Source organism: Maylandia zebra, linkage group LG10 (assembly GCF_041146795.1).
Source record: "Maylandia zebra isolate NMK-2024a linkage group LG10, Mzebra_GT3a, whole genome shotgun sequence".
In the NCBI taxonomy this organism is placed as follows: Eukaryota; Metazoa; Chordata; class Actinopteri; order Cichliformes; family Cichlidae; genus Maylandia; species Maylandia zebra.
The window spans coordinates 6,320,317-6,345,733 of NC_135176.1; the positions used below are offsets into that span (position 1 = coordinate 6,320,317).

General features: G+C 40.2%; 1 protein-coding gene across 6 annotated transcripts in view; it reads right to left on the bottom strand.

Annotated features, from left to right (window-relative positions):
• Positions 1-25,028, bottom strand: part of bbx (BBX high mobility group box domain containing) — a 46,363-nt gene extending 21,335 nt beyond the window's left edge. For 2 of the 6 annotated variants that reach the window (XM_004574908.3, XM_004574904.3), the window contains exons 1-8: positions 23,470-23,589; positions 22,099-22,174; positions 11,056-11,227; positions 10,665-10,916; positions 10,086-10,287; positions 9,934-10,001; positions 7,070-7,150; positions 6,044-6,109 (exon numbers count right to left, since the gene is read on the bottom strand). In XM_004574908.3, coding sequence (XP_004574965.1) covers positions 6,044-6,109; positions 7,070-7,150; positions 9,934-10,001; positions 10,086-10,287; positions 10,665-10,916; positions 11,056-11,227; positions 22,099-22,160 — 903 coding nt within the window. In that variant the 5' untranslated portion in view covers positions 22,161-22,174; positions 23,470-23,589. Of the gene's footprint in view, positions 1-6,043; positions 6,110-7,069; positions 7,151-9,933; positions 10,002-10,085; positions 10,288-10,664; positions 10,917-11,055; positions 11,228-22,098; positions 22,175-23,469; positions 23,590-24,922 lie in introns of those variants that run through there. The other 4 variants (XM_004574905.4, XM_004574907.4, XM_004574906.3 and 1 more) reach the window with 4 other exon arrangements.
• Between the last annotated feature and the right edge of the window lie 389 nt (positions 25,029-25,417).

Genomic DNA, 25,417 nt, shown 5'->3' on the forward strand with positions numbered 1-25,417 from the left:
AAAAACGGTCTAAATTCTTTAATCTTTAATAAAATCATCAGCATTGCTGCTTTATCGGGTGTAACAATTAAGTTTTACATCCATGCATCCATGAAAACAGAATTTATTAAATTTAATGGAGTTAGAAGTTAACAGGAAGTTAGCTCGCTAGTTTACACCTAAACATTTCATACCATGTTCTGACTGACAGACAACTAAACAGCAGTGACATTTGCAGGGTTACTGAAGTTGGACTACCTGGTATATAATGTTGTGCTACGTGTTTGCTAACCACACAGCTATGTTAGCATAACATTAGCACAGTGAAGCTGGAGGATGAACGCCAACTTTTTTTTCACTCGATAAAAGTTAACGTGAGGGATTCTGGTGGTTAGGGACAAATGCAATCGCATAGCAGGATGCTATACACGGGGCAAACTTCAGTCAGGAGAACAACTGAGATTATTCATCCACAATACAAGGTTAGTCATTAATATACTGCAACAACATGGGAGTAGAACAGCTGCAAGAGAAATCAACATTAATGAATCAATGTTACGGAAGTGTAGGAAGCGCAGTTTTTGGCTTTCCCCATATTTCAAAAGTGCTTCATCTCTTTGCTATGACTGTCGCCCGGCATAATTTGCAGATGATAATGGTTTTAGCCGCTGTGATGCTTTCGACCAAAACAGGCGCAGCTTGATGACATCATCAACATGAGCTATCGCGATAGAGCGATATAGTCAAAATCTCTATCGTTGGCCAAATTTATATAGTTTCTATCGTATATCGTTTATATCGCCCACTATGAGGTGCCGTAAGGGACATTATTACTGAAACGCTCTCACACACACAACTGAAACGCTCTCACACACACAACTGAAACGCTCTCACACACACTACTGAAATTTTAGCTCTCACACACACTACTGAAATGCTCTCACACACACTACTGAAACGCTCTCACACACACTACTGAAACGCTCTCACACACACTACTGAAATTTTAGCTCTCACACACACAACTGAAACGCTCTCACACACACTACTGAAACGCTCTCACACACACTACTGAAACGCTCTCACACACACTACTGAAACGCTCTCACACACACTACTGAAATTTTAGCTCTTACACACACTACTGAAACGCTCTTACACACACTACTGAAACGCTCTCACACACACAACTGAAATTTTAGCTCTCACACACACACAACTGAAACACTCTCACACACACAACTGAAACGCTCTCACACACACTACTGAAACGCTCTCACACACACCACTGAAATTTTAGCTCTCACGCACACTACTGAAACGCTCTCACACACACAACTGAAACGCTCTCACACACACCACTGAAACCAGAGGCATTTCTGCTGAACAGGAAGTTGTTTCCTGACAAGGAAACTGATGGAAAAAGTGGTATATTTCAAAACACTACAAGGATTTCTACTCAGCAACCTGCTAGTACAGCAGTCCCCAACCTTTTTTGCGCCACGTAAACAATATAAAAAATAAAAAAACGATAAATACCATGAAAACCATAAATAGAAATATGTTCGAATTTTTGTGGAGGAATAAAACCCATTACATAGAAAGATCTCAGCTTGTGAAGGGATACAATAAAGGTGGTATCAAAACTCCAGAATTGGAATTTATGGTTGGCACCCTTAGAATTAAATGGTTAAAATCTTGTCTGTCACAGCCAGACTCTACTTAGCTCCACATCCCATGATTCTTGTTTAATAAAATAGTATACAGGATTAGACTTTATTTTGAAATGTGATTTTGCGGCAAATAAAATCCCCATAAAGATATCAAACTTTCCAAAACAGACGTTGCATTTTTGGGAAAATGAGATTTACCCACAACTTCTCCCCATAATTCAACCTTATGGAATAATAGGGTAATAACACTTAATCAAAAATCAATTTTCAAGAGTGACTGGTTTGAACAAAAATATTATATTCATAACAGATTTGTTGGATGATAACGGTGTCATTCTAAGTTACACAGACTTTTCAGAAAAATATTGTCTAAACTGTTCTCAAAGAGAATATAACAAATTTTGTGAACTGGTCCCACTGCCTCTGCTTCATTTGATTAAAATTTTTATGATATACAATAATTTCTCATCAGTGCTCCCAAATTTATTGCTAGGGCAATGTCAGCTGTTTGATAAAAATGCAATAAGAAATTTGTTAGTAGTTTCTTCAAAGACAAAATATTTCATAGTTACAACAGAATGGTTACATGGCATGGTTCTAATTTAGTTATTTCATATACACTGGATAAAGCATACTAAAAATTTATGAAATAGCCTATTCTACCTAAAGTTAAAGAAACACACTTTAAACAAAACTAATACTGTGGCAGAATTTCTAAAAAAAGAGATTTGGCTTTGAGGTGGATCAGTGTTCTTTTTGTACTGATGAAAATGAAACCCTAGAACATCTTTTTTTTTTTCCTATGCCCTATCACACAATGTATTTGGTGCAACTTAAAAAATTGGATTTCCCTAAATATTAATGATGTGCCACTGTTTGAATTACATCATAATTTTTTTTATATGGATCATCTAGCATTGGATGTCTCAGACATTATTAACATCATCATACTTGTTGAGTATTGCAGCATCGACAGCGATCAACTCGAAGGAAAATGACGACGGAGGCAAAAATGTCCTTAATATTTTTGGGAACTTTATTCCTCATCAACATGCGGCAAAACTTTTCTCATGGGTGCCATTTTCGTTGTGGTATACTTTTTTTTTTCCTTAGGGGCGTGATCTTAGGGGCATCTTAGGGGCATCCGTGCTCTTACAATGAAACAGTGCCTCCTTGTGGTGGCAACTAAAATACTGTCTCTGTTAAACCACAGTAACCATAATGCAGTTAAACACTGTACAACATGAGTACACACAATGAATATCTTAACAATACTTTTGAGTAAATATCATATCCATTGTGCTAAATGGAGGAACGCTAAGTCTTCTCTCCCTGGTTTTATTGATGATTTTAAGATATTTTTCTTTGCTAAAAAAAAGACAAAAAGCACATATGCCAAAAAAATAACCAGGATAATGCACGTCTCCCGCTATTCTAAATTTTGACTTATGCTGAGGCTAATATATTGTTAAGTAATGCAGCTGTCTCACTAAGGTCCAGAATCGATTTGTTCCACGATTCGATTCAATTCAATTCGATTTGATTATGGGGAATTTTGACAGTCAGAAATATTATAATTCAGATCAGTACATTTACATATTTTTGTATTTAAAAAAAGGAAGCTGACACACGCAAGACTTTATCAAAGGTGTGAGCATCACAGCAGATGCCTTTGTGTCAAAGTAGCTGAAGATAAAGCACATAAAAACATGAAGGTGGTTTTCCTGGCCTGGGATTTTATAAAAAATATTCTGCAGTACATCAAAAACGAAAGAAAACCATTAACATATGAATGTTACCTCTGACGTTACAGCGGTTTTATTAGAGACACGGCTAACGTTTTGCATTTTGCATAATTTTAAAAAGTTTAAATTTATTCAGTATTGAACGGCAGAAATTAGGTTTTCTTTTCGGAAGTATGTAAAATGAAAAAAAAAAAAAAAACAGCGGCCGACTGCGCTGTAAACAACAGTAGACTTGTGCATAACAAGCAAGCGAATAATACAGAAAACAGATTTTTAGACGGGAAACTGTTCTTGAAGTACAGAGAGAGAGAAAGAGAGAGAGGGGGCTGTGCATGACGTGCGATTTTATCGTGGTGGAAGCAAAACAGTGAGGGAATTCATGACGATGTTTATGTGAAGCGCAGTTTGGATCTTCTTTTGCTGCTGGTTCAGTCAATATTGTTTGGAGAGAGATCAAACTAACAGCTTTAGAATTGGCGCAAAAACGGCGTGAAAACAAAGCGCGGACATGCCGACAGATCAGAGTCAGCGAGCTGTCGGCTTTCAGCCCCGACCGTGTCCGTGCTGTCGGGTGAGAAAGGCGACATCTCACTGATTCTGATCCGCGGGTCCGCGCTGTGTGTTTACGTCTTTGTGCAGAAGCCGTGTACCTGCTCTCATTTACTGTCTTAGCTGTTTGGTGGTTGTTGAAATTTTGTGAGGTTTCACCAGAGATTCTGGCATTTCGGGTAAAATAAATTTATATTAAAAAATCGATTCAGGATTTTAATGAATCGATTTCACGTTATCCAAGCCAGAATCGATTTTAATCAATAAATCGATTATAAAAACCCACCCCTAACTAACAGGTTGCTGAGTAAACATCTGTGTAGTGGTTTGTTTGAAATCTAACACTTTTTCCTTCAGTTTCCTTGTCAAGAATTAACTTCCTGTTTAACTGAAATGCCTTCCTGTTCAACTGAAACGCCTTCCTGTTCAACTGAAACACCTTCCTGTTTAACTGAAATGCCTTCCTGTTCAACTGAAATGCCTTCCTGTTCAACTGAAATGCCTTCCTGTTTAACTGAAATGCCTTCCTGTTCAACTGAAATGCCTTCCTGTTTAACTGAAATGCCTTCCTGTTCAACTGAAATGCCTTGGTTTTTCAGTAGTGTGTGTGAGAGCGTTTCAGTAGTGTGTGTGAGAGCTAAAATTTCAGTTGTGTGTGTGAGAGCGTTTCAGTAGTGTGTGTGAGAGCGTTTCAGTAGTGTGTGTGAGAGCTAAAATTTCAGTAGTGTGTGTGAGAGCGTTTCAGTAGTGTGTGTGAGAGCGTTTCAGTAGTGTGTGTGAGAGCGTTTCAGTTGTGTGTGTGAGAGCTAAAATTTCAGTAGTGTGTGTGAGAGCGTTTCAGTAGTGTGTGTGAGAGCGTTTCAGTAGTGTGTGTGAGAGCTAAAATTTCAGTAGTGTGTGTGAGAGCGTTTCAGTAGTGTGTGTGAGAGCGTTTCAGTAGTGTGTGTGAGAGCGTTTCAGTTGTGTGTGTGAGAGCTAAAATTTCAGTAGTGTGTGTGAGAGCGTTTCAGTAGTGTGTGTGAGAGCGTTTCAGTAGTGTGTGTGAGAGCTAAAATTTCAGTAGTGTGTGTGAGAGCGTTTCAGTAGTGTGTGTGAGAGCGTTTCAGTAGTGTGTGTGAGAGCTAAAATTTCAGTAGTGTGTGTGAGAGCGTTTCAGTAGTGTGTGTGAGAGCTAAAATTTCAGTAGTGTGTGTGAGAGCGTTTCAGTAGTGTGTGTGAGAGCTAAAATTTCAGTAGTGTGTGTGAGAGCGTTTCAGTAGTGTGTGTGAGAGCTAAAATTTCAGTAGTGTGTGTGAGAGCGTTTCAGTTGTGTGTGTGAGAGCGTTTCAGTAATAATGTCCCTTACGGCACCTCATAGCCCACCCCTAATACACACACACACACACACACACACACACACACACACACACACACACACACAGAGGGAAATAATATGAAAATGGATGTAGATGGATATGTAGATCACACTTCCTGTTGTACCTGTTCAAAAAGAAATCTGAACAGATACAACATAGGAAACAATAAATGAAAAATTAAATTCTACCAGTCAAAAACACAAACTACATTTGCTTTTGAATCTATAGCACAAGGATATTTGTGTGCAAAAATATTTTTTCTTTATTTAACTTTCTATTAAATGTTATCTAATTATTGATTAGATTGAAATGGATGGAAGGATATTTACTGCGAATGGTTTTGTTGTTTTGCAGTGCATCGTTTACTCTTAATAAATCTTAATGTCTTAAAAAATTCAAGTCATCTATTTTATATTAGTAAAATGTAATTTTTAATAAGTGTAGGTCGAAATATTTTAGCATGAAAGCTATCAAGACAGTTTAAAGCTTTACAAGTCAAGGTTTTTGTGAAGAAACTGCCACCTCTTGGTAACACAGCAAATGAATAATAGAGGTGTTCCTATTCAGAAGCAGAAACATCACAGGAGAAGGAGAGATTCCTAGCAATTGATAACTGGATAGGAACTGACTGAGAGTTTTCTGTCAGTCAGCTGGGAACGGCAATTAAAATTGGCTGCATCTGTATTTCAGTTTTCAAACGAAGTCCAGTTTGGTTGCTCAATTATACTATGAAAATTCTTACCTCAGCAAGCTGGAAGAGAGCAGACTGTCTGCATAACTTTCCTTCAGGTGCTGCAGACAGCGATGACTGTGAACACACAGTAACAAGTGTGATCACACAGTTCAGCTTTCTGCTGATACCATTAATATTCAGCAACAACAACTACGAATAACAAATACAACTGTGTTGACAGTAAACCTAGAGCATTCGAAATAACAAGCATTGCTGGTGAGAATGCTCAGTTATCACCAGTTTGGTTTACTCTTCTTTGCAGAATTGTTTTAATGTCGTAGGGCCTGGCACCCACATATGGGCACATCACATTTTGGGTTGTCTAGACCACAATACGACATTTTGCTCTTTCAAATTGCTTTCAAATGAGCCATATTGCTCAAAGGGGCACAATTGTTGTTTCTCATTTTGTTTTTATACTCAGGAAAAATTCAGCTGTGTTCAGACACCAAATAAAGAGTTTTGCACATCATTATTCAATTGTGACTTTATAGTGTTCTATCAACAGTATAAAGCCCAAATAGCAAAGAGAAATTAAAAAGGCATGCCATGAAAGAGTTCGGGTCTTTGGAGGTTAATTCAGCTACATTGAAGGGTTTTCAAGCATAAGCATGAGACCAAAGCATGTAATCTGTGTCCAGACTTTGAGTCTAGGGCAATAAAAAAAACATACATTTGTTTTTTGGAATTAATCACAAGTAATTAATTATGTAAATACTGGGGGCAATTTCTCAAAAAGCCAAATGCGTTTGATGAATTGACATGTGGCAACACTGTCAGGACTCCTGCCATGACACAAGAAGCACTGCAAAATAAAAGTGCTACATGTTTTCATTTTTTTCACATTATCGTAATCTCTGGAAAAATGATGACCTAAAATTTTTCAGTTGTGTGATTAATCAGTGGTATTGCTGGCTGGTTTTGAGTTCTAGGCCATGCAGAGCACTTTCTTGTGTTTTGGAGTAACTCCTCCCACATCTAATGACTTAGTTATGATGATAGGTACCTCTTTCATGAACTAAAATTTCAGCCTACCTCAGCCACTGGTGAAAGGGCTGACTGGACCCTGTTTTCAGAAATGTCAGGCACTCTGTTTGGTATTGTCCCAGAAAACATCTGTGCATCAAATAAAGAGGGTAAAAAACACATAAAACTAAATAACACATCAGCATTAAATGACTTTTCGAAAACTCAAACCCGAGACAGTTGTCGTTTTAATCAGATAAATTTAAAACTAATCAATGATGCAATTATATGTGAGCAACACTAATATGCCAGTACCCGAGTTGGTAAAGTAAGTTTTATTTTTTGACTAATGTATAAACTGCTATGCAACTTAGTTCAAGTTCAAGTACAAAGTTTATTCGCCACATGCAACTTAATCTATATTAGTATGTACATTACTATTTGTTGACTTCCTTTTCTATTAATAATATAAATCAGCAAAGCAAATAATATTAACTAGATATTTAAATTAAATTCAGTAAATGGTTTCCTTCACTGACTGGGTCAGGTGCTTTCAAATATACACACACACACGCAGCATGGACACCTAGGTTGTCAATACAACAAGGAATGGTATGATTTTCAATCGGATATACATGGTACATGGTAACAATTTGAAAATCATACCATTCCTCGTACTCGACTTGTATCAACATCCCAGGTGTCAATGCTGGGTGACAACAACACCTCATCAGCCTTTTATGGCTTTGGGGTAATGAAAAAAATATTAGTATTGAAGGCCCTCTACTGGAGAACTTGTGCATTATCACAGTGCACCTAAAATTATACTGCTTCACATTTCAAGTGGGAAGTCAGAAATCTCAGCTTCCATTTCGGAGTGCAAAGCCCCCTCAATTCAAATTTGACTTAAAGAAAAGGAAGAAAGGAAGAAAACCCCCCATCATCACTCACTTCACATTATCAGTCGTAAAACTGAAACGTTTTTAAATCTGTATGACTACTGTTGTGTATTTGTGACAACCCTGTCCATGAAAATGCTGAAGCAGTGTTTTTGGGCTGGCTTTGGGCTTTATTGCTAATGATAAATGAATGTCTCTGCCGTGCTTAAAGCAAAGATATCCTCTTTTATTGCTTTTCCTAATGGAACGCATTTAACTTGGAAGTGACATCACTGCCAGCTATGACATTTGACTTTTGGTAAATGGAGCACAGCATTAAGGCAATAATTTGTTGGAGAAAGACATTATTTGTTGTTTTGCTGTACACCACACAGTGAAATTTAAACCAAACAATGAAAATGTGATGAAGTGCAGATTTCCAGTTCTAATTCAGTTTTAAACTTTTAAAAAAGTTTGCATTAACCGTTTACGAATTCTAGTCATTTTTTAATAGGCCCACATTCTCAGAAGCTTGGAAATAATTGGACAACTGTCTGGCAAGCAGTTTCATAGCCAAGTGAGGGCTGTTCCCTTGTTATTTTATGACAAATGAAGCAGATATAATATTTGAAGCTCATTTAGGCTGCTAAATTTATATTCTAGAGCTTTTTACCCTACTTTTAAATATGAACCGCAAATATATGTCAGTGCAAGTGAAGGAGGCCATCACTAGCTTGAAGAAGCAAAATAGACAGTGAAAAAGAGAATGAAAAAGCTTAAGGAGTATCCAAAATCAACAATCTGGTACATACTTAAAAAGAATGAATGCACTGTCAGCAACACAACAAGGTCTGAAAGACTACGGAAAACAAAGTGGATGATTGCAGAATTCTTTCCTTGGTTAAAAAAAAAAAACAGAAACAAAAGCAAAACAAAAAAACCCCCAAAAAGCTTCATAACATCTAGCCAAATCAAGAACATTTAATGAGTGATCATTGTCAAAATCTACAACCAAGAGACGCCGTGATGATTATAAATACAGTGGGGCAAACCACTGGTTATTGCCAAAAACAGGAAGGCTACAGAGAAAGAGAACCAGCTCATGATCCAAACCACAACATACCAAATCATTTGTCAAATATGGTGGTGGCAATAGTTATGGTACGTGCATGTATGGCTGTAAAACATGGGTGGGGGGACTCCAGGCCGTAAGGGCCGGTGTCCTGCAGGTTTTAGACGTGTCCTTGATCCAACACAGTTGATTTAAATGGCTAAATTACCTCCTCAACATGTCTTGAAGTTCTCCAGAGGCCTGGTAATGAACTAATCGTTTGATTCAGGCATGTTGATCCAGGGTGACATCTAAAACCTACAGGACACCGGTCCTTGAGGCCTGGAGCTCCCCACCCCTGCTGTAAAATCACGTCACTAGTACTTCTTGATTATGTGATTGCTGAAAGATGAAGCAGGATGAATTCCTTAGGGCAACTCTCTGCTGTCTTCCAAAAACGGATTGGACAGTGCTTTACAAGGCAAATGAATAATGACCTAAAGCATACTACAAAAGTAACCCAAGGGTTTCTTAAGGAAAAAAATTGAATATTTTTCAATCTCCAAGTCAGTCAAGTAATTAGGTTAGAGCATGTTTTTCCACGTGCTGAAGGCAGAAAGAACCACAAGCAAGCAGGAAATGTAGACGACTGTAGTAAAGGCCTGGAAGGGCATCTCAAGGGTTGAAATACAGCATTTGGTGATATCCATGGATTCTGGGCTTCGTTGACTACAAAGGATTAAAAACAATCCTTATATTTAAAATTATGCTAGTTTGCCCAAGTAATTTCAAGTCTCTGAAAATGGGGGACTAATTATAAACTGTCTGTTTTCTGAAGAGTTAAGGCCAAACACTCGAACAATTTCTTGAATTGAAAAGCACTTACATTGATTGTTTGATTTAAAATCCACTGTGGTGGTGGACAGAGGCAAAACTGCAAAAAGTATGTCGCTGTCCAACAAGTTATGGACCTAACAGTATCTGTGGCTTATCAAGTGACCTACCTCTCGGTTTGTGAGGGCATGTTCCCCAGCTAGCAGCAACATGCTCAGGCCCCCCATCTTTGTAGGATCTAGTGAGGAATAGCGTTAATTTACAAAACAGGCCAATATTTTATTATGCTACACTATAATAAATAATATTTAATAATACACACCTGCCATGGCAAAGTTCAACTGTGGCATACTTTCCGTTTTGGGCACTTTTTTGGCAGTGGAGTCCTTGGATGAGTTGCAAGAAAAGGACCAAACTTTTTTGCGGGGATTGCTGACTGGCTGACAGGAAGTGCTCTTAACTGGTTTGCTGGTGGTGGGACACCACTTGTAGCCTGGGTTTGCCTTCATAAAGGCATCCTTGTACTGGAAGAACATACAGAATGAATTTGGTTATAAGCAAACCCTATAAGCAATTTAATTTTTATTTAATTGATCATTTCATTTTTATACTTTAACAAAGTATTTCTATTTCACATTATAAACTGACAAGCAAAAAGGATGGGTAAAAAAAAAAAAAAAACACCTTTATTTTTTACAAGCACTTCTTTAAGTACTACTGGCCTAGGATAGAGTACCACAGGAATGAGTCTTAAAATTCAGAAATTAGTTTTCATTATTGTACTTTTAAATCAGAGGAAATTGCATTGAAGTTTTAGAATTCATTCAGAAGTGCACCACTTTGACCCTGCTGAACAAAACATGGAAATATCATGAACTTCAGAGTCATAAAGTAGCCTCACCTCCTTGGCCATGTCAGTGTATTTCTGTTTCTCTTTGGGTTCCAGGACAGCCCACCAGTCAGCCAGGATTTTGGTGGCCCCGCGATTGTCCAAGCGAGGGTGTTCTTGCCGCACCAGGGAGCGGTGGCGTTTGCAAAAGAGCAGAAAGGCATTCATTGGCCGGCGTGCCCGCTGTTCGTTTGTGTCCTCCTCCACTTCCTCTGTTGTGACTTCACACTGTGAATGCTGTGTCTGGTTGAACAGCCCTGCCTGCTAATAAAATTTAATAAATTCCTTTGATTCAATGTTGCACCATAGTTTCTGTCTGATTTATTTGTAATAATCTGAAATATTAGTTATTCAGTTGGGCAGAAGTTATTACAGGAACAACCTGTAGTGGAAACCCACTAACCTTCACCAGCTCCTCTTCATCTTCTTCCTCCTCCTCCTCAGAGAAATCAAGAGCCTTTTTGGAGAGAAGTGGGTGCCACTGTAGGCATTTGCGCTTGGGGCGTTTGCCAGTGACCTCCCCTGCAACAGGTGGCTCCTTGCTCCTTCCTCCACCCTTCATCGTACTACTGCACCTAAAGCAAAAGAAAAGAAAAAACACATCAGAATGGGCACTATAAGTTTGTACAAAACACACAGTGAAAGCATCAAGCATGGAATCTGTGATACTTGCTGACAAAATAGATTTTACTGGAGTGTTATAGTAATAAGATACTGTGAACAAGTAGGACAAAGGTTTACTTAAAGCTGGTGTCCCTGGGCATGCAGTGCCAAGAAATAGTATTTGCCCCCTTTCTTATTTCTTTGTTTTTTGGCTATGCTATACACTGCTGCATCCAATGCTTTGCACTGTGCTTGGGGATGTTAAGCTGCTAAGCCATAGAAAACCATTTCATGAAGATCTCTATTCACTGTTCTTGAGCTGAAGGTCATATGAAGTTTGGAGGTCTGTAGTGAATGACTATGCAGAATGTTGTCAACCTATGTGTATGTGCCTCAGCCAGTGTTTGGTACTGTAATTAAATTACTTTTCCACTGAAAAAGCAGAGTAACTGATTATTGTTCGTTTTTTAATTACAGTTACTTACAATGTACTTGTGTTAAATTGTAAAATAATTGAACTCGCTGAATATCATTATTTAATTTCATTATTTTATCATCTAAAGGTAAAAGTAAACTCTGCCACTATAACATTGATGTAGTGCAGGTGCACGTCATTTCACGCCAGTTCACTGCATAGTTGTATCCTGAAGTGGAAGATGTCGGACTTGGCTGAAGCGAGTGGCTGCTTTATGAAATGGAAATATTCCCGTCACTTCACTTTTCTGAAACAAGCAGACAAGAACATTAAAGTAATATGTAAGCTATGTCCTGGGGAGAAAAAACTATCGGCCGCTGTCAATAGCACGAGTAATCTACTGAAGCACCTGACACGACGTGAACGTTTTCTACTTACTTAGATAAGTGTTATGCTGACGTGGAAATGGAGCTTAAAGGGACATTCGAGAGTTTGGAATATATTTCCACGACTGCTGACATTTGGACCAGTCATAACAAAAATTTTCTCGGAATGACGGCATATTGGATTGATCCTTTTACTTTTGTACGAGGACATGCAGCGCTAGCATGTAAAAGAGTTAGAGGTAGACATACATATGATGTAATCGGCAATGAAATCGAGCAAGTACATTCGGCTTATGGACTGAACTCTAAAGTGACAGCCACCGTGACCGACAACGGGTCCAATTTTATCAAAGCTTTTAGAATGCTCCAAAAATCAGACTCTGATGAAGAATCCGAAGAAGATGAAGAGGTGACATTTACTGATGTTGAGCAGTCCCTCTCCACAGAATCTGAAGGACAGTTTTCTCTCCCTCCACACTTAAGGTGTGCATCACACACACTGAAGTTAATTTTTCATGATGTTGAGAAATGGCTTCAAGCAAATGAGGCAAAATTCATCTACAGAAGTGCAACTTCAAAGTGTTCTGCAATGTGGACAAAAGCAAACCATTCTTTTGTTGCTTCAGAGTTAGTAGATAATTTTTTCAAGAAAAAACTCATAGTTCCCGTTTCAACACAATGGAATTCATTTCATGACGCCCTGTCCAGGATCACTGACATTCCCCTTGCTGACTTAAATACTGTCTGTACTCAGTTTGGAATCAAATGCTTCACTGATCGGGAGTATCTGTTCCTAAAGGAGTATTGTATTGTGTTGAAGCCACTCACTGTTGCGCTAGACACATTGCAAGGAGGAGAGAACTGCTATTTTGGAATCCTTCTTCCAACTCTGGAAGTCAGTGGTTCGATCCCAGGCTGCTCCAGTCTGCATGCCAAATATCCTTGGGCAAGATACTAACCCCATGTTGCTCTCCGATGCATCCATCGGAGTGTGAATGTGTATCAATGTAAGATACTTAGCACTTAAGCTTAGAAGTGCTTGTGTGAATGGGCGTGATTGGGTGAATGAATTAGCTGTATAAAGCGCTTTGAGTGCTCGGACAGAGTAGAAAAGCGCTACATAAGAACCAGTCCATTTACCATAAACTGGAGCTACTCGCCCAGTTTAAGGTGTCCCTGTCCCAAGCGCTCAAATTACCACTAGTCCCCGCTGTTGCCTTCATCCTACACATCTCTTAACTCCTCTTTTAGCCATTGGCTTTTTGAAGCTTCTTGTGTTCCTTAGCTAACTGGCACAGATGTTTCTGTATACTATGCCACCTAATTGGTTATGGCATTCCATGTATGCCCTCTCTGCTAGCATCTTGAACCCTACTATCTGAGGTCTGGTGTAGCAACATCTACAGTGGGGCAAAAAAGTATTTAGTCAGCCACCGATTGTGCAAGTTCTCCCACTTAAAATGATCACAGAGGTCAGTAATTTGCACCAGAGGTACACTTCAACTGTGAGAGACAGAATGTGAAAAAAAAATCCATGAATCCACATGGTAGGATTTGTAAAGAATTTATTCGTAAATCAGGGTGGAAAATAAGTATTTGGTCAATAACAAAAATACAACTCAATACTTTGTAACATAACCTTTGTTGGCAATAACAGAGGTCAAACGTTTACTATAGGTCTTTACCAGGTTTGCACACACAGTAGCTGGTATTCTGGCCCATTCCTCCATGCAGATCTTCTCGAGAGCAGTGATGTTTTGGGGCTGTCGCTGAGCAACACGGACTTTCAACTCCCGCCACAGATTTTCTATGGGGTTGAGGTCTGGAGACTGGCTAGGCCACTCCAGGACTTTCAAATGCTTCTTACGGAGCCACTCCTTTGTTGCCCGGGCGGTGTGTTTTGGATCATTGTCATGTTGGAAGACCCAGCCTCGTTTCATCTTCAAAGTTCTCACTGATGGAAGGAGGTTTTGGCTCAAAATCTCACGATACATGGCCCCATTCATTCTGTCCTTAACACGGATCAGTCGTCCTGTCCCCTTGGCAGAAAAACAGCCCCATAGCATGATGTTTCCACCCCCATGCTTCAGAGTAGGTATGGTGTTCTTGGGATGCAACTCAGTATTCTTCTTCCTCCAAACACGACGAGTTGAGTTTATACCAAAAAGTTCTACTTTGGTTTCATCTGACCACATGACATTCTCCCAATCCTCTGCTGTATCATCCATGTGCTCTCTGGCAAACTTCAGACGGGCCTGGACATGCACTGGCTTCAGCAGCGGAACACGTCTGGCACTGCGGGATTTGATTCCCTGCCGTTGTGGTGTGTTACTGATGGTGACCTTTGTTACTTTGGTCCCAGCTCTCTGCAGGTCATTCACCAGGTCCCCCCGTGTGGTTCTGGGATCTTTGCTCACCGTTCTCATGATCATTTTGACCCCACGGGATGAGATCTTGCGTGGAGCCCCAGATCGAGGGAGATTATCAGTGGTCTTGTATGTCTTCCATTTTCTGATGATTGTTCCCACAGTTGATTTTTTCACACCAAGCTGCTTGCCTATTGTAGATTCACTCTTCCCAGTCTGGTGCAGGTCTACAATGCTTTTCCTGGTGTCCTTCGAAAGCTCTTTGGACTTGGCCATGGCGGAGTTTGGAGTCTGACTGTTTGAGGCTGTGGACAGGTGTCTTTTATACAGATGATGAGTTCAAACAGGTGCCATTCATACAGGTAACGAGTGGGGGACAGAAAAGCTTCTTACAGAAGATGTTACAGGTCTGTGAGAGCCAGAGATTTTCCTTGTTTGAGGTGACCAAATACTTATTTTCCACCCTAATTTACGAATAAATTCTTTACAAATCCTACCATGTGAATTCATGGATTTTTTTTTCACATTCTGTCTCTCACAGTTGAAGTGTACCTCTGGTGCAAATTACTGACCTCTGTCATCATTTTAAGTGGGGGAACTTGCACAATCGGTGGCTGACTAAATACTTTTTTGCCCCACTGTATGTATCTTGTGCTTAGAAGCTGTTCCTGTGCTGCCACTATTACTGCCTCTGTGTTGTCTTTCAGTCTATTTAGTGGTTGTGGCTAGCAGCCTCTCCATAACGTCCATTTGCCTGTGGGACTACAAGGTACTTGTAGCTGACTTGAATTTCTATAATCTTCCCTTTCTGCAACCCCCTCAGTTCTGACTACTTTTCCTCTCTTTGTTACCATCCAACTAAACTTCTCCATTTCGAATGGTATTCCAATGTCAGTGTCGTTGCTGTAGATCCTGGTGGTTTGGATCAGTGTATCGATGTTTCATTCACTCTCGGCATACAGCTTGATGTCATCCATGTAAAGAAGGTGCCTGATAATTGCTCCATTCCATAGTTGGTACCCGTAACCAGTCTTGTCAATGACCTAACTAAGGGGGGTTCAGGCCTAACCTTTGCTGCTCCTGTTTTTCCATCAGTCTCTCCAGTACTTGAGGCTGATCCACTATCCCATAATGTTGTCTTCTTCTGTAAATTTATTTTTATGAATGATAATGGTAAGCGCTAAGCTTCCTGACAAACACATTACCTTTCTTGCAAGTAATAAAAGTAATAATAAAACTATATATTTGTATCAGTGAGATGAGTCACACATGTCTGAGCTCATCTAGTCTTGTTTCTTTCATCTAAGAAATACTGTAAAAATCAAACCTTTACTGTTATCCAAGTATTTAGATGCCAAGAGCAGGAATGACGGCTGAACACTGAGAGTCCAATGATAAAGGGGACTGATAGTGAGTTTAGCACTGTGATATGTCCAGCATGTTACATATATTATTAAAGATTTCCGTATTATGAATCTGGGTCTTCATAAGGTCATAAAAGAGACCCCACAGCACATTTCTTTTTCTTGTTGTTCAATTAAAATTAAGGGTTCGCTGTATGGCTGATGTTCTGGACAGCTGTAATATTTATTTAATGTTCACATATTTAGGTTCCTGGAGTGGACTGTTTATACTGCCTACTGCCTAAAGAAGAATCAAACAGTCGTAGCATGGGTAGTGGCAGGATAGACGTTTTTTCATTTAGTGTAAATGGTCTGTTGAACCAGATAAAAAGTAGTAAAATTTAAGAAAAATGAGGAAAGAAAAAGCACATATACACTCAACAAAAATATAAACGCAACACCTTTGTTACTGCTCCCATTCCCCATGGGATGGACGTAGAGACCTAAAATTCATTCCAGATACACAATATAACCATCCCTCCCAAACAGCGGTCACAAATCAGTCCAAATGTGTGGTAGTGGGCACATCTGCTATATTGAGATAATCCATCCCACCTCACAGGTGTGCCACATCAGGATGCTGATCTGACATCATGAGTAGTGCACAGGTGTACCTCAGACTGCCCACAACAAAAGGCCACCCTGGAATGTGCAGTTTTGTCTCACAGCAAAATGCCACAGATGCCACAAGCAATGAGGGAGCGTGCAATTGGCATGCTGACAGCAGCAATGTCAACCAGATCTGTCGCCCGTGCATTGAATGTTTATTTCTCAACCATAAGCCGTCTCCACAGGCGTTTCAGAGAATATGGCAGCACATCCAACCGGCCTCACAACCGCAGACCTCGTGTAACCACACCAGCCCAGGACCTCCACATCCAGCAGGTTCACCTCCAAGATCGTCTGAGACCAGCCACCCAGACAGCTGCTGGAACAATTGGTTTGCACAACCAAACAATTTCTGCACAAACTGTCAGAAACCGTCTCAGGGACGCTCAACTGCATGCCCGTCGTCCTCATCGGGGTCTTGACCTGACTCCAGCTCGTCGCCGTAACAGACTTGTGTGGGCAAATGCTCATATTCGATGGCGTCTGGCACGTTGGAGAGGTGTGCGCTTCACGGATGAATCATGGTTCACATTGTTCAGGGCAGATGGCAGCTGAGAATGTCCCAGTTCTTGCATGGCCAGCATACTCACCGGACATGTCACCCATTGAGCATGTTCGGGATGTGCTTGACCGGCGTATACGACAGCATGTACCAGTTCCCACGAATATCCAACAACCTCGCACAGCCATTGAAGTGGAGTGGACCAACATTCCACAGGCCACAATTGACAATCTGATAGACTCCATGCGATGATGTGTTGCACTGCATGAGGCAAATGGTGGTCACACCAGATACTGACTGGTTCTGGGTCCCCAGACCCCCAATAGCGCAAAAAACTACACATTCCAGGGTGGCCTTTTGTTGTGGGCAGTCTGAGGTACACCTGTGCACTACTCATGATGTCAGATCAGCATCCTGATGTGGCACACCTGTGAGGTGGGATGGATTATCTCAATATAGCAGATGTGCCCACTACCACACATTTGGACTGATTTGTGACCACTGTTTGGGAGGGATGGTTATATTGTGTATCTGGAATGAATTTTAGGTCTCTACGTCCATCCCATGGGGAATGGGAGCAGTAACAAAGGTGTTGCGTTTATATTTTTGTTGAGTGTAGTTTATCTACAAGACACCCACCTAAACTATAAGGAACAAGAGAAATGAAAAAGAATGGATTTTACAAATGTATTTTCATTTGTAAACCTTCTAGTTTTGGTGCAGTACCACGTGATATAATAATAGAGACCCTAATAAATAATTTTAAAACTTTTCCCATATTTAATATGACCTATAACCTGTACATTTCAACTGGAAAAAACAAACACATCTTTTAGGGAAAAAATATAAAATGAAAAACATACAATGAGCTGGTTGCAAAAGTGTGCGTATCCTTAAAACAACACTTTGTTGAAGCACCTTTTGATTTAACCACAGCAATCAGTCTTCTTGCGTAAACACATGCCATCAAGTAAAGACAGCCTGATTCACCACAAATAAAGTTCAGCTGTTCTAGTAAGATTTTTTTCTGACATTTACTCAGTTGTTTGATACAGGAAAAGGCCATGGTTCACGGGGAATTCACAAAGCATCAAAGAGACCTTGAAGGTATCAGTAATGTGAACGATACAGAAAAATAGGGCTGTTCGATATAACGATATATATTGGATGACAATATAAAAACGTCTATCGTTTCATTTTACACTATCGTTTGTTTCATGGTGTCGCAAAATAAACTGTTTACGGCAATATTTTGTCATCGTTTTGATGGTCACTGTAGTGGCTATATTAATTTCTTAAAGTTCTCTCTTTCTCTTATATTTAATATAACCACACTAGGGACGACAAGCGCCTGTTTTTATGCGTTTTGGTTAGCAACAACGACGGTAACACCATCGCGTGTCCGCTTGTTTATATTCCACATAAACTTTTCACAATAAAGCTCAAGATCCTGTTGAGACTTTTCAAAATAAACTGAATCACGTGAAAGAGCAGATTATTCACGGATGAGAAGCAAAAAAAAGAGCCGCCAGGTGCTAAAAAATAAACCTTAGACTCAAACGGTAGAACAGGCTTTTCCCCCCAGCACGCCGTGTAATAAATACTCACAAAGAAAATGGCGGCCGTTACAACTTATGTCTAAAAATGTATAGTTTCATGCATCTGTTAAAACACTCGACTCCAGCTACATGACGCGCAGCTGGAAGCACTTCCCGCAAGTCGAGCTGCCCGAGATTCACAGAATTTACAGAAAATGTTACATTTTTGTGATTTATATCGTTATCAGGACGATAGAATTCTTACATCGGGATATGAGATTTTGGTCATATTGCACAGCCCTACAGAAAAATGTTCATGGTGCCAGTTTAGCTCAGTGGGTGAGCAGACATCCAGGTGGCACCTGGCCAGAAAGTAGTGGCCTGAGACCAACCTGCACCCCTTTGTTGCATGTCTTCCCTGCTTTCCTGTCTTTCTACACCGTCTCTATCCAAAAAAGGCTAAAATGCCAAAAGAAAATCCACAACATTGCATATACAGTGGGGCAAAAAAGTATTTACTCAGCCACCAATTGTGCAAGTTCCCCCACTTAAAATGATGACAGAAGTCAGTAATTTGCACCAGAGGTACACTTCAACTGTGAGAGACAGAATGTGAAAAAAAAAATCCATGAATTCACATGGTAGGATTTGTAAAGAATTTATTCGTAAATTAGGGTGGAAAATAAGTATTTGGTCACCTCAAACAAGGAAAATCTCTGGCTCTCACAGACCTGTAACGTCTTCTGTAAGAAGCTTTTCTGTCCCCCACTCGTTACCTGTATGAATGGCACCTGTTTGAACTCATCATCTGTATAAAAGACACCTGTCCACAGCCTCAAATAGTCAGACTCCAAACTCTGCCATGGCCAAGACCAAAGAGCTTTCGAAGGACACCAGGAAAAGTATTGTAGACCTGCACCAGACTGGGAAGAGTGAATCTACAATAGGCAAGCAGCTTGGTGTGAAAAAAATCAACTGTGGGAGCAATCATCAGAAAATGGAAGACATACAAGACCACTGATAATCTCACTCGATCTGGGGCTCCACGCAAGATCTCATCCTGTGGGGTCAAAATGATCATGAGAACGGTGAGCAAAGATCCCAGAACCACACGGGGGGACCTGGTGAATGACCTGCAGAGAGCTGGGACCAAAGTAACAAAGGTCACCATCAGTAACACACTACAACGGCAGGGAATCAAATCCCGCAGTGCCAGACGTGTTCCGCTGCTGAAGCCAGTGCATGTCCAGGCCCGTCTGAAGTTTGCCAGAGAGCACATGGATGATACAGCAGAGGATTGGGAGAATGTCATGTGGTCAGATGAAACCAAAGTAGAACTTTTTGGTATAAACTCAACTCGTCGTGTTTGGAGGAAGAAGAATACCGAGTTGCATCCCAAGAACACCATACCTACTGTGAAGCATGGGGGTGGAAACATCATGCTATGGGGCTGTTTTTCTGCCAAGGGGACAGGACGACTGATCCGTGTTAAGGACAGAATGAATGGGGCCATGTATTGTGAGCCAAAACCTCCTTCCATCAGTGAGAACTTTGAAGATGAAACGAGGCTGGGTCTTCCAACATGACAATGATCCAAAACACACCGCCCGGGCAACAAAGGAGTGGCTCCGTAAGAAGCATTTGAAAGTCCTGGAGTGGCCTAGCCAGTCTCCAGACCTCAACCCCATAGAAAATCTGTGGTGGGAGTTGAAAGTCCGTGTTGCTCGGCGACAGCCCCAAAACATCACTGCTCTCGAGAAGATCTGCATGGAGGAATGGGCCAAAATACCAGCTACTGTGTGTGCAAACCTGGTAAAGACCTATAGTAAACGTTTGACCTCTGTTATTGCCAACAAAGGTTATGTTACAAAGTATTGAGTTGTATTTTTGTTATTGGCCAAATACTTATTTTCCACCCTGATTTACGAATAAATTCTTTACAAATCCTACCATGTGGATTCATGGATTTGTTTTTTTCCACATTCTGTCTCTCACAGTTGAAGTGTACCTCTGGTGCAAATTACTGACCTCTGTCATCATTTTAGGTGGGGGAACTTGCACAATCGGTGGCTGACTAAATACTTTTTTGCCCCACTGTATCATGGAACACAGTGAAGACAGTCAAAGTTAAAAGTGGAAAAAATATGGAAAAACAGTAATATTGCAAAGAACTGGGCGTCCCCAAAACTGATGAAACAACAAGACGAAAACTCATCATAGAGGCTGCTAAAAGAACTACAACAACACTGAAGGAGTTGCAGCTACAGTACTGGGAAGTGCTAGTTGTGTACTACATGTGACAGAAATTTCCTGTATTCTCCATATGTCTGGACTATGGGGTAGGTTTGCAAGATGGTAGCCTTTTCTAAAAAAAACAAAAACAAAAACAAACAAACAACCAAAACAAAACATCTAAGCCAGGCTACAATTTGCAAAAAAATACTCAAAGTTTCCCAAAAGCATATAGTAAAATGTGTAATAGTATGATAAGACCATGGTTGAACTGGTTGTACGCTTAGCTCTGACAATACTATCCATAACCAAAAGACCACCATACACATGGTGGCAGGGTCATGGTTTGGGGTTGCTTTTCTTCAGTTGGAAATGCAGCTTTAGTCAATTGTGTACAGTTACAAACACCAGTCGCTTTTGGATCCAAAGTTTTTGATGTCTGCTAGGAAGATGACAATGAAGAAGACTTTCAACTTTAAAGACAACAAAACTCAAGGATCCCACGAATGCAAAAACAACAAAACAATGATTTCACCAGAAAAAAGTAAAGTTTTGAAATGGTCCACCAGTACCCAGAGTATGTGGGGCAACCTAAAGACATAAGAGATGACCTCACAATCCCAAAGATTTGGAGCATATTTGCAAGGAAGAGTGGGCAAATATTGCCAACTCGAGATTTGCCATGCTGATAGACTCTTACCAATAAGACTGATTGATGTGAATACAACGTATCAGTTTAAGGGTGTGCAAAGTTATGTAACCATTTTTAAACATTTAAAAAAAACATTTAAACAGATTTGTTTTTCAATTCAACTGAGCAGGTTATAGGTTACATTTAAACAGGAATGTGTACACTTTTTATATGTACTGTACCTCCTTGGGACCAATTTCTCTTAAAAAATTAAAAATGACAGTCTAATTATTTTTTTCATGTAACAATTTCAATGTCACCTTCTTATTCTAGTGCACTGCTGGTATTTGTAAATAAATATAATGACATCATAATCTCTGGTACAAATTCCAATTCGGAAGTTCTATTTCATTCAAGGGGAAGTGCACTCTTAGTTGTAGACTATTATGAAGAGCTACCAAGCGAAATCATCGTTTTAATAAAATGGCACCCCTGTGTTCAGCTGTAGTTCTCTTACTACATTTTAATGTTTTACACACAAACCAGGCAAATTACTGAACATTGTAAATGTATCCTTTCTGTTTATTTTCACTTGCTGATGTTTAATTTTTCCACATGTTTGCACTTCTGGATGTGTATCAAACATAGGACAAATTTAATTACCATTCAATGAATGAATGATATAATGACTGTGAACCACAGTTAGACTAGATGACAGCAGTTGCTTTTATGAATGTTGTGTGGAAAACAGGAATACTTACTGAAGAAAATTATAGAAATGCTGTATGAGTGATGAAGATGAATCTGTCACAGCCTTTGTCATGCAATGACGATGACCTATAAAACACAAGACACCGCTCAGTGATCTTTTACACTTCCATCTCTGCAATGATTCCGCAACACCATGAGCTTGATTGAGTGCAAAAAATGTATGCAAAACAACTTTAACAGCGCATTAGTGAGTAAACATTGCATAGCACGAGACCCCACCGGCGTGAAAATATCGAGAGGCATTGTCTCATTTCAATGAATTCGCCCTTGTAGCCAGAACAAGACATGTAGGCCAAAACCCTTTGACCACCGGGTTCATTTCATCTAACTGCCCCGAATTAAGGAGGCACAGTTGCAGTGACTATTTTGCTACGCAGTGGTCTCAGGTAAATCGGCAGATGCCCGATCGGACTATCTGTGTTGAGGGTACCGATGTACTGTGTCGAGCCTCGTGAACAGTAACGCCACAAAATATGCGAGCTGCGTGAATAAACGACCCGTTCGTCCATTTAACACGCTTCTACCACTAAGCACACATTTGTTTTAAAATCTGCGTGCAAAATGTCGACGTAAGCCTTGACAAGACAGACAAGCAAAATGCGAGTCCATCTTGCTTTGGTTTAGAGGAGGAAAAAACCCAAGTACGGTACAGTAGTGGGGATATTTCACTCCTGTCAAACTCCCCGACAATGTCGCCGAAAATGCCTCCCACACCAAGAAGGAAAACAATCTCTCTGGTTAATTAAAGTGGGAATTTTTTGACCGGGCACATGCATCTGTGGTCAGTGTTTTGCACAGCAGTAGTTCTATTTCCTCACACTGTTACTAGGAATAAAAGTAGCTAGTTAGCTTGCTAGCTGTGCTAACTGGACGAGGTACGCTTTTAATGTGCAATAGTTTCCAATACTGTAAAAAGGTATCGAGCAGCTGTTACCAAAGACACCGACACAAACTGGATTTCACGTATTTGTGCTGTTTCAACTGTTCCTTTACATACAACGCAGGTCTGTGGCCATGTATTTGATGCGGATAGGAGGAGGCGGCGGGGGCATACCACCTCACCGTGAAACAGTTGCCATTTATTTTATACGGCGATTTGAAACAGAACTGAGGAAATATCTGGCAGCACCCTAACCGTGACAACACTGTATGCTTTCTAACAATGGTAAGCAATGAGATGTGGACGAGGGAAAAACATGAAAAGGACAAGCCAGCAGGCGGACATCATGTCCAAACAGCGATTAGAACAATTTTCGGTGTGAGTGACTGAGAGGCTGACAAAACAGCGACTGCTTTTTCACGTAAAAAACATAGAACCACACGTTCTCTGTCATGACCACTCCCTAAACGTCTGAACATACCTCCGGTATCCTGCTCAAGTACCGAAGGGGGCTCTCATCACTGGCGCCGTCCACCTTTTTAACTTATTGACACATCATAACAGTTCTGCACTGGCTGTACGAAAGCAAGCGAGGTCAAGTCGATTCAAAGAACACCAACAGAAACAGGAAGTGGTGTTATTTACCATTAAAATAAAACTTCACATATTTCAGCAAAACTATATCAATCTTCACTCCAGGTACAGGTATTTATTTATATTATCTTTGACGTGTGATCCATGCTCTTCTGCTTATCCGATTCAGGGTGTGGGGGGGGGGGGCTTGGAGAGCGTCCCACCTGCCATAGGGTAAGCCCTGGACAGGATGCGCACAGATCAAGGACCAGGGTTGTAAAAAATTTTCTGGAAGAATCTGCCAGAAGTCTGGGATAATATTGTAATAGTTCATATAAAATAATTACTTTGAATTAATTATGGAAAGGCTGTATGAGTGATGAAGATGAATCTGCCACAGACATGACGTATGAATATAAAATACACTGTTCTCAGTCATTTTTTTTTACACTGCAACAATTCTGCAACAACATTAGCTTGATTGGGGAAAATGTATGTAAATGACATTTAACAGCGCATTAGGGAGTAACAAGCCCCACAAGTGAGCACAAGGCCCCACTAATTAGCTTTTAATTTATACACACACACTAACACACACACACAGAGAGAGAGAGAGTATATATTGCCAAATACTTTCTTGTCATAGGAATTATTAACTTCTTCAGTTTTACTTGTGACCCATTAATAAACAAAAACTTTCCATTTTGCCCTAGGACTTAACAACATCCATCTTTCTCTAAAATATTAATTTAAATACTATCCTCCCCTTGTCTTGCGAACAGCAATTTTATGTTATAAAAATATAAAACACTACCGTCAATTGAAAGCTTTTATTTCATAACACAAACCGGATGTCGACCTTGTTATTCTCTAGAACTTTATTGTGGTACAGAAACGCAGGACTTAACCAGATGATGAATGCTACTGTCGGCGAAGGCGACACATTAAACTGCTTCAACCCACCATAATAACACCGTTATGGGTTCAATCTGGGGAAAACACACACTTTTTCAGTCACTCAATATAACAGAAATCACTTTCGTTTTCCTCGAGGTGGGAGAAAATTCATATCTCATCTATTCCCTCCCCTCCCCCGGTTTCCGAAGTGCTCATTCACAGACTGGCCTGTACTCGCCAACACCATCTTTCACTTAACTTTATATCTTTGAGCTCAGCCTGGGTGTCAAAGGTCACCGAAAAGCTGCGGTTGCACGTAAAAACACCGATAACTACGTACTTACCGCTGTTCCAATCAATATCGTCCGAGTGCCTACTTGTTATAAGCTTCCTGGGCGTTTGCGCGTGATAACTGATTCAAAAATGTTCTATTGATATATACCAGCGGGGTTAAAGATACGTACCTGTCAAAAGCACCACTTGACACGGCTAGTCAACTGCATGATTCTTCTTTAACAGCTTTAGCCGAGAAACTATCAACAGTTTTACAGAATTCTGTACGGACCGAAAAGAGCCACCCCGTCATGCAATTCCGTACGTGAATGGACACCGTTTTTGATTGACGGGGTGTCTTCGCCAATTAGAATCGTTGTTATATTGTAGCGTTTAGAGACTGTGCAAAGTCCTCAAGATTAATATGGATAAAATTACTCATAAACAACGCAAAATATCGTTAATATCGTCACACTGAGCTTCTGTAGTATTCATAAGAGGAAACTGCTCTGTGGTGTTTTATTCTTCGTTTTGTGGAAATGTAGAGAAAACATGTAGATACGTTGTGTGTGTGTGGCAAAGATAATACTGACTGATGTTACAGTAAGGGGACAAATTAGAGAGAGAAAACCCCTCAACCTTTAACCTTTCCAACACACACACACACACGCACGCGCGCACACGCG